At 52.1% G+C, this 13,786-nt stretch overlaps 2 protein-coding genes across 6 annotated transcripts in view; one reads left to right on the forward strand and one right to left on the reverse strand.

Moving 5' to 3' along the window:
- The window catches only part of VAV1 (vav guanine nucleotide exchange factor 1), a 75,825-nt gene extending 74,085 nt beyond the window's left edge, over positions 1-1,740 (reverse strand). Inside the window, exon 1 of the mRNA XM_023186708.3 lies at positions 1,443-1,740. Within this exon, the coding sequence (XP_023042476.1) occupies positions 1,443-1,646 (204 nt within the window). The 5' untranslated portion in view covers positions 1,647-1,740. The remainder of the gene's footprint in view (positions 1-1,442) is intronic.
- A 4,755-nt stretch (positions 1,741-6,495) lies between these two features.
- SH2D3A (SH2 domain containing 3A) overlaps positions 6,496-13,786 on the forward strand; it is a 15,353-nt gene continuing 8,062 nt past the window's right edge. For 2 of the 5 annotated variants that reach the window (XM_023186762.2, XM_023186763.2), the window contains exons 1-3: positions 6,496-6,697; positions 10,260-10,396; positions 13,328-13,677. In XM_023186762.2, the coding sequence (XP_023042530.2) occupies positions 10,328-10,396; positions 13,328-13,677 (419 nt within the window). In that variant the 5' untranslated portion in view covers positions 6,496-6,697; positions 10,260-10,327. The remainder of the gene's footprint in view (positions 6,698-10,259; positions 10,397-13,327; positions 13,678-13,786) is intronic. The other 3 variants (XM_023186765.2, XM_023186767.2, XM_023186766.2) reach the window with 3 other exon arrangements.

Raw genomic sequence — 13,786 nt, forward strand, 5'->3', positions numbered from 1 at the left:
AAAAAAAAAAAAAAAAAAAAAACAGAAGGAGCAGCCAGGCGTGGTGGCTCACACCTGTAATCCCAGCACTTTGGAAGGCCGAGGCAGGGGGATCATTTGAGGTCAGGAGTTCAAGACCAGCCTGGCCAACATGGTGAAACCCCGTCTCTACTAAAAATACAAAAATTAGCCAGGTGTGGTGGCATGCACCTGTAATCCCAGCTACTCGGGAGGCTGAGGCAGGAGAATTGCTTGATCCTGAGAGGTTAAGGTTGCAGTGAGCTGAGATCGCACCACTGCACTCCAGCCTGGGTGCCAGAGTGAGACCCTGTCTTTAAAAAATTAATTAATTAATTAAAAAATAACCACAGAAGGAGTAAAGGCCCATGGATCTCTTCTACCAATGGCCCTACCCCTGAAAACCACCCCCCAGGAACCCCCATGGGCCCATCTCCTTTAACTTATCCTTCCAGCTCCCAGCCTGAGGACCAGATGGGAGCTCTCCCCTCAGACCTCAGGGCAAGACTGTGTCCCCCAGGCCCCAGGATAGGGCTGTATCTCCTTTCATCCCAGAGCAGATGGGACTCCACCAGCCCTGCCCCGTTCCCTGTTCCCACCCAGCAGCCCTGGGGAACCAGACGAGATGCTACAGAAACATCACGCAGCCACATCACACGCCCACCCAACCACATTCAAATAGGGATTTGAATATGTTTCCTGAGCCAGGCTCATGCAGTCACAGTCAAATCTGCCACTACCCCTCCAGCCTGGGCCCCTGCAGAAATCCCTGCCTAGAAAATGCAGCTATTCCAGGCACCAAAACCTCAGGACCCACTCTCTAAGCCCAGGACTGGACCCTGCCTCGCTGTCTCCCCTGAGATGGATACAGGGAGGCAGCTCAGATCCTTGGGGCCACAGCCCCCCACCTGCCCCACGCTGCCCCAGGCCCAGGCAGGAAGCCAAGGGGAAGGAAGATGTAAGGGGAAGGAAGGGGCCCAGGGCCCGGGAGGAGGAGACACATGTCGGGGAAGATGTTGGCGGAGGCTCCTCCCCCACATCCAGACTCAGGGGGTCAAAGGAGTCCAAAGCCCCAGGTAACCCAATGGCCGCCCTGGGGGGTTCTGAGGCGCTCCCCGGGGACCTCTGGTTGGTCCTATTTGGGAGCCTGAACCTCAGTAGAGGCAGCCTGGGGCTTGAGAGTGTTAACCCCTAGTTTGCCAGTTCTCAGCCTAGATGCGGGCCAACAACTCAGGGCCCGTGAACCCACACAGGGGTCCTGTTAAGCTTGGGGAGGCCACCCCAGAATCTCAGATTGTGACCACCCCCTGGCCCAGCCTTGGACCTGTAAGCCTATCCCCCCTTCTTTGCAGGCCCAGAGGTGGAGCACGTCAACCCCTCCACGGTCAGCCCCGGGGAGGACCCCCTTCTCTAACCCTCAGCACACCTGCCCGCGGAGGGCTCACCTGGGACATCTGGGGGCGCAGGTTGACCTCACGCAGGTTGATGGCATGGGGTAGCAAGTTGTTAAGCAGCTGACACAGGAGGACGCCATCCCGCAGGGCCTGGGCCAGTTCACACACCTGAGCCCCATCCCAGGTCACGCGGTGGCTGGGCGGCAGCACTCGGCACTGGATGAGCCAGTGTGTGCACTGGCGCCACAGCTCCATGGCTGCTGCCTGCTCAGGGCCGGTCGTGCACCCGCGCGGCCTCCACCACCCACCCGCCCGCACGCCTGCCCTGCTCGTCTGTGGAGCGACAGCTAGCGCTACCACTTCCTCTTTGCCTGTAACTGTTACCCTGAGAGGGGGTGGAGGAGGAGGAGCCATGGGCCGGAGGGGGAGCTGGGGGAGCACCTGCGGCCCAGCCCCACCCCACCCCTTCCATGCAGAATCTGACATCTCTTTCTTCCGCCCACTCGACACAGGCCCGGGCACGGGGAGTTGGGGGGCTGGGGGAGTCAGGCCAGCTAGACTATGAGACGGGCGCGCTTCCTCCATATGCAGACAGCGGCAGTGACACTCTGAAATATACCCAGAATTCACCCACTTCTCACCCCCTCCTCTGTCTGGTCCAGCCCCATCATCACTCAGCTGGTCTCCTGACTCCAGCCCCCGTCCCCCACAGTCTGTCCTCCCTGCAGCCACCACAAGAGGTTGCCTGTGAGCATCTGAGTCAGGGTACACCCATCTTCTGCCCACAACTCTCTATGGCTCCCACTTTCCTCCAGGGACAAGCCCAAGTCCTCCCCAAGGCCCACAAAACCCTGCTTGAATTGCCCAGTTCCCTCCCTGCCCTCCCCACTCCCTCTTTCCCCCTCTTCACTGTGCTTCAGCCACATGGGCCTCTTCACTCTTCCTCCAACGTGCCAGGAACATATGGCCCTGCCCCAGGGCCTTTGCATGGGCTGTGTCCTCCACCTTAAGCAACTTCATGGCTAGCTCCCTCACCCCTACAGGTCTTGGCTCAAATGCTACCTTCTCAGGAGGTCTTCCTAAACCCCCTGATTTCAAATCACAGCCTTTTCCACATTCCATCAGCCCTACCCACTTCCCTAGGTTAAGCCTGATCTTCATCCAACAAATCTGATTTTTTTATAGTTATTTCTTCTTTTTTTCCTTCCTTCCTTTCTCTTCCTTCCTTCCTTCCTTCCTTTCTCTCTCTCTCTCTCTTCCTTCCTTCCTTTCTTCTTCCTTCCTTCCTTCTTTCCTTCCTTTCTTTCCCTTTCTTTCTCTTTCTCTCTCTCTTTCTTTTCTTTTCTTTCTTTTTCTTTTTTTCGTTTTGAGACTGAGTTTCACTCTCATTGCCCAGGCTGGAGTGCAGTGGCACAATCTCAGCTCACCACAACCTTCGTCTCCTGGGCTCAAGCAATTCTCCTGTCTCAGCTTCCCAAGTAGCTGAGATTACAGGCATGTGTCACCACACCCAGCTAATTTTGAATTTTTAGTAGAGACGGGGTTTCTCCATGTTGGTCAGGCTGGTCTCGAACTCCTGACCTCAGGTGATCCACCCGCTTCAGCCTCCCAAAGTGCTGGGATTACAGGCGTGAGCCACCATTCCCGGCCTGCCTGCCTTCCTTCCTTCCTTCCTTCCTTCCTTCCTTCCTTCCTTCCTTTCCTTCTTTCTTTTTCTTTTCTTTCTTTCTCTCTTTCTCTTTTCTTTCTTTCTCTTTCTTTCTCTGTTTCTCTCTCTCTCTCTTTCTCCTTTCTCTTTTCCTTCCTTCCTTCCTTTTTCTCTTTCTTTCTTTCCTTCCTTCTTTCTTTCTTTCTTTCTTTTTTTTTTGACAGGGTCTCATTCTGTCTCTCAAGTTGGAGTGCAGTGGCATGATCTCAGCTCACTGCAAGCTCCCCCTCCCAGGTTTTCCCCCACCTCAGCCTCCCAGGTAGCTGGGATTACTGGCACCTACCACCATGCCCAGGTAATTTTTCTATTTTCACAGACAGGGTTTCAGCATGTTGGCCAGGCCGGTCTCAAACTCCTGACTTCAAGTAATCTGCCCGTCTTGGCCTTCCAAAGTGCTGGGATTACGGGCTTGAGTCACTGTGCCCAGCCCCTTTCTTCTGTCACTCAGGCTGGGGTTCAGTGGCATGATCATAGCTTACTGCAGCCTCAAGCTCCTGGGCTCAAGTGATCCTCCCGCCTCAGACCCCCAAGTAGCTGGAATAGGCTTGTGCCCCTGTGCCTGGCTAATTTTAAACTTTTTTGCAGAGAGGGGCTCTTACTATGTTGCCCAGGCTGGTCTTGAACTGCTGGCCTCAAGCAATCCTCCCACCTTGGCTTCCCAAAGCACTGGGATTACAGATGTGGGCCATGACGCCTGGTCATCCTTGCTTCTTTATTGTCTATTCAGGAATTTGTGTCTCTTTGGTTCACTACTGACCCCTCTCTTATGCAGCACCTGGCACATATGCATGCCTCGTAAATACGTGTTGAATGAATAATTGAAAGCTCTATTGACTGCACCTGACATTTATCCCAAATCCATCCCTTTATCACCATGTCCATGGCCACCACCCAAATCCAAGCTACCAACATCCTTCTCCTTATAGACTGCAATAGTGTATTTTTTTTTTTTTTTTTTGTCTTGCTCTATTGACCAGGCTGGAGTGCAGTGGTGCATCTCGGCTCACGGCAACCTCCGCCTCCCAGGTTCAAGTGATTCTCCTGCCTCAGCCTCCCCAGTAGCTGGGATTACAGGTGCACGCCACCACACCCAGCTAATTTTGTATTTTTAGTAGAGACAGGGTTTTACCATGTTGGTCAGGCTGGTCTCAAACTCCTGACCTCAGGTGATCTGCCCACCTCGGCCTCCCAAAGTACTGGGCCCTCTTTTTAAATTATTATAACCACGAGGAGGCGCTAGACCCCTTCCCTGGACAGGCCCATACCCTCTGACTGTACGAAACGTTCTTCCCCTCTTGAGCTTGGAGTCTCTTCCACATTGGCCAGGGCGGGTGCGGGGAGCCCAGTCTGGAAATTCCCTGCTTTGCAACCCTACAGGCATCAAAACTTTTCATCCCCAAGCATCTTTGGCCCTCTAGGCCTCAATTTCCTCATCTGCAAAATGGTGGGTGAGTAACTTTCACCGCAAAGCAGCATCGTGGAGAAAGCAGGCATGCGAAGATTGACAGGGAGGCAGACAGGATGAGGCTCCAGAGCTCCCGGTTTGATTCTCGCCTCTACCACTTACAAGCCAGGTTAACTTGGGCAAATGGTTTAGCTGCCTTGTGCCTCAGTTTCTCCATCTGGAAAATAGAAGTGATGAAAATAGTACCTATCACCCTTACAGGGTGGTCTGTTTGATAATTAAAATAGAGGCCGGGCGCGGTGGCTCAAGCCTGTAATCCCAGCACTTTGGGAGGCCAAGACGGGCGGATCACGAGGTCAGGAGATCAAGACCATCCTGGCTAACACGGTGAAACCCCGTCTCTACTAAAAAATACAAAAAAACTAGCCGGGCGAGGTGGCGGGCGCCTGTAGTCCCAGCTACTCGGGAGGCTGAGGCAGGAGAATGGCGTAAACCCGGGAGGCGGAGCTTGCAGTGAGCTGAGATCTGGCCACTGCACTCCAGCCTGGGCGACAGAGCGAGACTCTGTCTCAAAAAAAAAAAAAAAAAAAAAAAAAGAAAAGAAAATTAAAATAGAGGCCTCACACCTGTAACCCCAGCACTTTGGGAGGCCGAAGCAAGTGAATCACATGAGGTCAAGAGTTTGAGACCGCTCTGGCCAACATGGTGAAAGCCCATCTCTGCTAAAAATACAAAAATTAGCCTGTAATCCCAGCTACTCGGGAGGCTGCAGCAGGAGAATCGCTTGAACCCGGGAGGTGGAGGTTGCAGTGAGCTGAGATTGCTACCACTGCACTCCAGTCTGGGCAATGAGAGTGAAACTCCGTCTCAAAAAGAAAAAAAAATAAAGGCAAGTTGACCGAACAGCCCTGGTGTACAGTAAGTGCTCAATAAATGTTAGCTGCTGCTACTGCTTTTCAGACTGTGGTTACTGGGGCCAAGCACAGTGGCTCATGTCTGTAATCCCAGCGCTCTGGGAGGCCAAGGCAGGAAGATTGCATGAGCCCAGGAGTTCCAGTGCCTGGGCAGCATAGTAAGACCCCATCTCTACAAAAAAAATAAAATAAAATTAGCTGAGCGTGGTGGTGTGCACCTTTAGTCTCAGTTGCTTGGAAAGCTAAAGCGGGAGAATCGCTTGAACCCAGGAAGTTGAGGCTACAGTGAGCTATGACCAGGCCACTGAGCTCTGGTCTGGGCAATATAGCAAGACACTGTCTCTACAAGACAAGACTGATGTTAATATGAGGAACTTATCAATAAACGTGGCCAAAGCGCCCTCTCTCTTGCACTAGGTCCCTGTCACCTTTTCTCTTGTTCATCTCCAGGCATCATGATGGAAGTCCCCCCTACCCTTCCTCCCGCCTAGGAAACCACCTGAATGATTTGCCTTCCACCTCTCCCAAAGTCCCGCCCCGCTCCAGCGTGCTGTCACTGAAGGAAGCTGTCGCGTTTTCCCGGATGTCTCTCCACAAAACCCGCCACCCAAATGGGGCTTCTTTCCGGAAAATCCGGGAGGGCGGTCTGGAGGAAGCGCACCCCTCCTTACGTCACAGCTGCCGCAGCTACCCCAGCCTGGCGTAAGAGCCCGAGGGAGTTGCCCTGCCCTGCCCCAGAGCCTTGGCGGGGAGGGGAGACACCCCACCCTGGTACCAAAGGACCATGGGTGCTTGGGGCCGCCTGGGTGGAAGGGAGGGGCCGGATTCTAAGGGGCGGGAACGTTGGGATGAAATTTGTTCTATTTCCCTAAGGGGCGGGGCTAAGAAGGAGGTGGTTTCGGGTGGGCGTAGTCACTCGGGGCGGGCGTGGCTATGTACAAGGGGCGGGGCCATTGACAGGAAAAGATGCGCGGTGCTCCCCTAGTGGGCAGGGTCTAAGGAGAAAGCGGTGCGAAGCACAGGGGGCGTGGCTAGTAGCAAAAAATTTTTTTCAAGGGGGCGGAGCAAGAGCCTGGGAAGTTAGTTTGAGGCGGGGCCTGCAGGGGGCGGGGCCTGCAGGAGCCTTGGTCAGGTAACTGGGCTGGGTTCCCACTAGGTGTGGTCTCGGAAGGCTGGGGAGGTGGCAACGTGGAGGGCGGGGGTGACAGCAGCCCCGAGCCGCAGAGCCTCAGCTTCCGCCTGGTCCCAGCCTCGTGGGAGCCCCGCGGGTCCTGCCTAGGTGAGTGGAGCCCCAGGGCAGATCCAGAACCAAGATTATTGGGATGGGGAGTCCTCTCTTTCCAGGTGGGGCCACCGGCTCGCAGGGAGGATCTGGGGTAGAAGAGGTCGCCTCGCGAATGAGTGGGTCGCTGTGCGTTACGCGTGTCGGTGTGCCCGGGCTCACCTGGGCGTGATCCTCTAAGTGTATTTCCTGTGCAGCACAGAAAGCCATTGTTTCCATTTTTGCCTGAGTGATCCTTTTAAACGGCGAATCAGATCGGGCCCCTCCTTTACTTAAAACCCTTGGGCCATAGAGATTAAAATTCAAAGTCCACCAATTTCTGTCCAGTCTCTCCTCCTGATCTCTCTATCATCGCTGCCCTCCTATCTGCTCCTTGCTCATAGTATTCCGGCTACACCAGCCGCCTATGATGTAAAACATAAAAAAGCAGGTCCATCTCACCTCCAGGCCTTTGCCCTTACTGTACCCCTCACCCAGACGACTCCTCGAAATCTTTGCCCAACTGCCTCCTTCCGTACTGAGGTCTCAGTTCCAATGTCACTTTATAGGAGAAGCTGTCCTGTCCAGCCTCCTTTATCATATCTCCCTGGCTTATCACTTTCATTGATAACTCTTAGAAATGGTCTGTCTTCTCCATTCATCTTGTGCTTGTTTGTGGTGTGTCTTGCCCAGCCACTGCAAGCTCTGGAGGGTAGGGCGGTGCCGGGCTTTAATCTCCTTAGTCATTGTATCTCTAGGTTCTAGAACAGAGCCTGGTGCACAGCAAGTGCTCCAGCAATGTTCGTCCAATGTCAAAAGCGAGTCCTGCATACATCTGTGTTTGTATTGCCTGTGCTGTTGGTTCCCACCCTCCACATCCCTCCCCACACGTGGACACATGTTTATGATCCAACTGGAACATGAATAATTCCCTCTCTCCTCTCCCCATGCTTGGTCTGATGCCTGAATCTGCCCCCTTCTTCTCTTCCGTGCCCAAATAAATGATCCCAAAGGACTCAGAAGCAGGAGAATGACTTAGTAGGCCTTTGGCTGACCTGTGGCCACCCTGCGTCCCCAAACTAACCAGAACCTTGCCATTGACTCAACTTCACTCTCACTAAGGGAGACACAAGACGGGAACTTGGGGTTGGGAGACTCTGAGACGGAGGCTAGCCCTGGTCCTGGTGACAAACAGGAAGTGCAAAGGCATTCCAAAGACACACCTGGCTTCAGGTATGCGGCACGGGCAGCTAGCTCCCTGCCCAGAGCTCCTCCCCTAAAGCCACCTAGGGCTAGTCTGGGAACTTCCTGCTGACTCAGGAGGCAGGAATTTCTCTGCAGACCCTAGAAGACTTTGCAGGGCTGCAGGGAGAGCTTGCAGGAGAGTAAGAAGCAGATTATCTTCTTCTGGACCATCCAGAGAAATCTCCCCCACCAGACCGACACCTGAGACACAGTGGCCCTGAGGCCTGTGAGATTATCAGGAAACTACCAAAATGTCTGAGATCTAAATTCGATCATCATGATAAGCAAATGTATGGGCTCTGAAATACAAGGACCTGCAAAGGCAACATTGCTGTTTGCTGACATTGCTACAAAATGTGACCTTCTAAAAATCTTAACCCTGGGTTACATTTTTTTTTTTTCTGAGATGGAGTCTTGCTTGGTCGCCCAGGTTGGAGTACAGTGGTGTGATCTCGGCTTACTGCAGGATCCACCTCCCGGTTTCAAGAGATTCTCTCGCCTCAGCCTCCTGAGTAGCTGGGACTACAGGCGCACGCCACCATGCCTGGCTAATTTTTGTATTTTTAGTAGAGACGGGGTTTCACTGTGTTGGCCAGGCTGGTCTCAAACTCTTGACCTCAGATGATCCACCCACCTCTACCTCCCAAAGTGCTAGGATTACAAGAGTGAGCCACCACACCTGGCCCCCAGTGTTGCATTCTAAAGCAAAAAATAGGGGTTAGATTTGCACCTATCCTGAGAACCTCTGAGTGTGCGCGTAGGTTGCCGAGAAGCCATGGATGTTTGTAAGTTAAATTCCCCCTGATTGGGATGTTTTTTCACCCAGAGAGTCACCTGACACACTCCCCAGAATTCCTTCCAGACCTTACTCAATGAGACCTTCCCTGGCCACATAATCAAAAATGTTCACCCAGCCTGGGCAACGTATCAGCCTGGGCAAGACCCAATATACATATATATATATAAGCCAGGCATGGCCAGGCGCAGTGGCTCATGCTGGTAATCCCAGTGCTTTGGGAGGTTGAGGCAGGTGGATCACCTGAGGTCAGGAGTTCGAGACCAGCCTGGCCAACATGGAGAAACCCCATCTCTATTAAAAATATTTTAAAATTAGCCAGGCATGGTGTCACACGCCTGTAGTCCCAGCTACTCAGGAGGCTGAGGCACGAGAATTGCTTGAACCCAGGAGGCGGAAGTTGCAGTGAGTTGAGATCACACCACTGCACTCCAGCCTGGGCAACAGAGTGAGACTCGGTCTCAAAAAAAAAAAAAAAAATTAGCCAGGTACAGTGGCCCATGCTCGTAGTCCCAGCTACTCAGAAGAATGAGTGGGAGGATCACTTGAGCCCAGGAGGTCAAGGCTGCAATGAGCTGTGATTGTACCACTGTACTCCAGCCTGGGCAACAAAGCAAGACCCTGTCTCAAAAAAAAAAAAAAAAAAAAAAAAGTGTTCACCCCATTACCTGTACTTTCATTATATCCCATCCATGGTTGAGTTTTTTTGTCTTGAACTCGCTCATGTACACCATCATCTAGTTTATTTCTGAGGTGCCTCTTCCCAGTAGAATGTCAGCTCCCAAGGCCAGAGATTTCCATCGGTTTTGTTCAGTGCTATGTCTCTAGGGACTAGAACAGAGCCTGGGACCCCATAGGTGCTCAATAAATGGGGGTTCAGTGAATTCATTAATTACATTTCTGCAAGATGGAGTGGCACGATGTCATCATCAGTCATGTTTTTTTCTTCATAAAAATTGCATTATATTTGGAACAGGCACGATGGTGACATCTGTCATCCCCACTACTTGGGAGGCTGAGGCTAGAGGATTCCTTGAGCCCAGGAATTCAAGGCTAAAGTGTGCTATGATCACACCTGTGAATAAGCACTGCACTCCAGCCTGGGCACCACAGTGAGACCTCTCTCTTTAAATGTAAAAAAGGTCTGGGTGCGGTGGCTTGTGCCTATAATCCCAGCACTTTGGGGAGGCTGAGGCGGGTGGATCACCTGAGGTCAGGAGTTCAAGACCAGCCTGGCCAACAAAAATACAAAAAATAAAATAAAAATAAAAATAAATTAGCTGGGTGTGGTGGTGCACGCTTGTAATCCCAGCTACTTGGGAGGCTGAGGCAGGAGAATCGCTTGAACCAGGGAGGCAGAGGTTGCAGTGAGCCAAGATCACACCATTGCACTCCAGCCCGGGTGAGAGAATGAAACTCTGTCTCAAAAAAAAAAAAAAAAAAAAAAAAAGATTTGATGGAGCTGTCTCCAAAATTAAGAAGAGGATGGAGGAAGCTGACCCAGACACTCAAGCAGAGCTAATTATTCCCATTTTACAGATGTGGAAGACTGAGGCCTGTTGTAAGTGCAGAGCTCAGCCCTTGAACCCTCTGTCCCCAAGAGCTCCATGCAGGTGCCACAGGATGGAGAAGACCTTGCTGGCCAACCCTGGTACCACGGCCTCCTGTCCCGCCAGGTACCACCCACAGCAGGGCCTCAGCACCATCTGGTGGGGAGTCTCTCCCACCCTTGCTGAGGACTCCTGGGTCTCTGGATGAGGGACTTAGTGCCAAGGTCTATTGGGACAGATGGCAGAGGGCTGGGGACTGTCTTGAAGGTTGGCTGGTTGGGGACCGTCACTATATTTAAATTATCATTTTCTTTGGGATGATGAGATTGGTGATGGAGCTTAAGGAGAGTCCTAATGCCCCCCCAAACTACTCTTGGCTCAGGCTGTCTCTCCCTCTGAACTCCATCTACCTTCTGGTATTTCCCTCTAAATCTGAGGCTCCCGAGCCAGGCACGGTGGCTCACACCTGTAATCCTAACACTTTGAGAGGCTGAGGCAGGTGGATCACTTGAAGTCAGGAGTTCAAGACCAGCCTGGACAACACGGTGAAACCACATCTCTACTAAAAATACAAAAATTAGCCGGACGTGGTGGTATGCGCCTGTAGTCCCAGCTACTTGGGAGGCTGAGGCAGGAGAATCTCTTGAACCCAGGAGGCAGAGGTTGTAGTGAGCCAAAATTGTGCCACTGCACTCCAGACTGGATGACAGACTGAGACTCTGTCAAAAACATAAATAAACAAACAAATAAATCTGAGGCTCCCACCTCCATCTGAAACTCAGTTGTCACCTCCAAAAATTCTGGGACCCTGAGCATCTAATGAAATCATGAGAGGCAGTATAGCTTAATAGTTAAAAGCCCGGGCCGGGCACAGTGGCTCAAGCCTGTAATCCCAGCACTTTGGGAGGCCGGGACAGGCGGATCACGAGGTCAGGAGATCGAGACCATCCTGGCTAACACAGTGAAACCCCGTCTCTACTAAAAATAGAAAAAACTAGCCAGGCGTGGTGGCGGGCGCCTATAGTCCCAGCTACTCGGGAGGCTGAGGCAGGAGAATGGCGTGAACCCGGGAGGTGGAGCTTGCAGTGAGCCGAGATCCGGCCACTGCACTCCAGTCCGGGCGACAGACAGAGATTCTGTCTCAAAAAAAAAAAAAAAGTTAAAAGCCCATAATCTAGACCCAGACACCCTACGTTCAAATCCAAACCCTACAACTTATATTGTGTGTGACCTTGGGCAGGGTATTTGACTTCTCTGGGCCTCAGTCTCCCCATCTTTAACATAGGGATAGCAGGCCAGGCATGTTGGCTCATGCCTGTAATCTCAGCACTTTGGGAGGCTGAGGCAGGAGGATCACTTGAGGTTAGGAGTTCCAAACCAGTCTGGGCAACATAGCAGAACTCTGTCTCTACAAAAAAAAAGAAAAAATACAAAAATGTGCCGGGCATGGGTGGCATGTAACTGTTGTCCCAACTACTCGGGAGGCTGAGATGGGAGGACTGCTTAAGCCCAGGAGGTCAAGGCTGTGGGTGAGCCATGATTTCTCCACTGCACTCAGCCTGGGCAATCGAGAGAGACCTTGACTCAAAAAAAAAAAAAAAGGCCGTAAAAAAAAATGGGCCAGGCACAATAACTCCTGCCCGTAATCCCAGCCCTTTGGGAGGCCGAGGCGGGTGGATCATCTGACGTCAGCAGTTCGAGACCAGCCTGACCAATATTATGAAACCCCATCTCGACTAAAAATACAAAAAGTTAGCCGGGCATGGTGGCACGTGCCTGTAATCCCAGCTACTCGGGAGGCTGAGACAGGAGAATCGCTTGAACCCAGGAAGTGGAGGTTGCAGTGAGCCGAGATCATGCCATTGCACTCCAGCCTGGGCACCAAGAGTGAAACTCCATCTCAAAGAAAAAAAAAGAAAAATTTTATAATAATACCTACCACCCCTGTTACAGGAATTACAGGAGTTAATACCCTTTACATTTAAAGCAGTGCTTGACATATAGTAAGGGTTACACGTGTGTCTGCTACATCTATTATTCAGTCCCCAGACCCCACGTTCCACCTCTACTTTGCCTCTCTCTGGGGTCCTGGCCTTTCTACCTGCTGCCCCACACCATTTTTTTTTTTTAAGACATGATCTCGCTCTGTCACTCATGCTGGAATGCAATGGCTCCATCTCGGTTCACTGCAACCTCTGCCTCCTGGTTTCAAGCGATTCTCCCACCTCAGCCTCCTGAGTAGCTGAAATGACAGGTGCACACCACCACACCCAGCTAATTTTTATATTTTTTAGTAAAGACAAGGTTTCGCCATGTTGCCCAGGTTGGTCTCAAACTCCTGATCTCAAGTGATCTGCCCGCCTCAGCCTCCCAAAGTGCTGAGATTACAGGTGTGAACCACTGTGCCCCACCCTTCCTACCATATTTTGACACCAACCACCACAGCTAGCATAAGACTGCTTGCAAATGTTTATAAAAGAGGGGGCCCCAATCTGGAAGCATCCAGCTAATGGCTTCTCTTGAAGCCATATTTGCATAACAAGCCCAGTGCATTTACCAAATTGGATGTTGCATCCATCAGCGTCACCTAGTGGCTGTAACAAACATTCCCAATATATCACCAGCTAAACACAGTCAACATATTAATGTCATAGTCCTCCATAAATCAGTCAGGAGCCAAGTGCATCATGTAGCTCTGTCATCCCTCAGGGCTTTGGGACTATCAGCTGACAGATAGGGGACAGAACCTACAAGACTGTGCAGGAAGGTTTTATGGACCAGGTCTGGATATTTCCCATAGCCCTTCTACCCCACATCCCATTGGCCAGTTATCAGATGACAACCCTAGCTGCGAGGGAGCCTGGGAAATGTAGTCTACATAGGTGCCAGCCGAATAGGGGACAGAGCTTGGTGTAAAATTTCCCAGTCTTTGCCTGCCACGGAAGTTTCACTGGGGAAGCTTTTCTTGGATGGTGGGGGTGATGATGGGGGGAGACACCATTAACCACTGCTCTGGTCTCATTCCTAATTCCTCTGCCCCCTGACCTTCATCCACAGAAGGCTGAAGCTCTTCTTCAGCAAGATGGCGACTTCCTGGTTCGTGCCTCTGGGTCTCGTGGGGGCCACCCCGTGATCTCCTGCCGCTGGCGGGGCTCAGCCCTCCATTTTGAGGTGTTCCGTGTGGCCCTGCGTCCCCGGCCAGGCCGACCCACAGCCCTCTTTCAACTGGAGGATGAGCAATTCCCCAGCATGCCCGCTCTGGTTCACAGTTACGTGACAGGCAGGCGTCCACTGTCCCAGGCCACAGGGGCTGTGGTCTCCAGGCCTGTGACTTGGCAGGGGCCTCTGCGACGCAGCTTTAGCGAGGACACCCTGATGGATGGCCCAGCTCGGACAGAGCCTCTCAGGTACACACGGTCTCCCTGCCTCCTTGAGAACACCCAGCACTCTCAGGGTTTTCCAACTCAATGGTTGCCTTTTTTTTTTTTTTTTTTTTTTTTTTTTTTTTTTTTTTTT

This window comes from Piliocolobus tephrosceles, chromosome 21, assembly GCF_002776525.5.
Source record: "Piliocolobus tephrosceles isolate RC106 chromosome 21, ASM277652v3, whole genome shotgun sequence".
Taxonomy (NCBI): Eukaryota; Metazoa; Chordata; class Mammalia; order Primates; family Cercopithecidae; genus Piliocolobus; species Piliocolobus tephrosceles.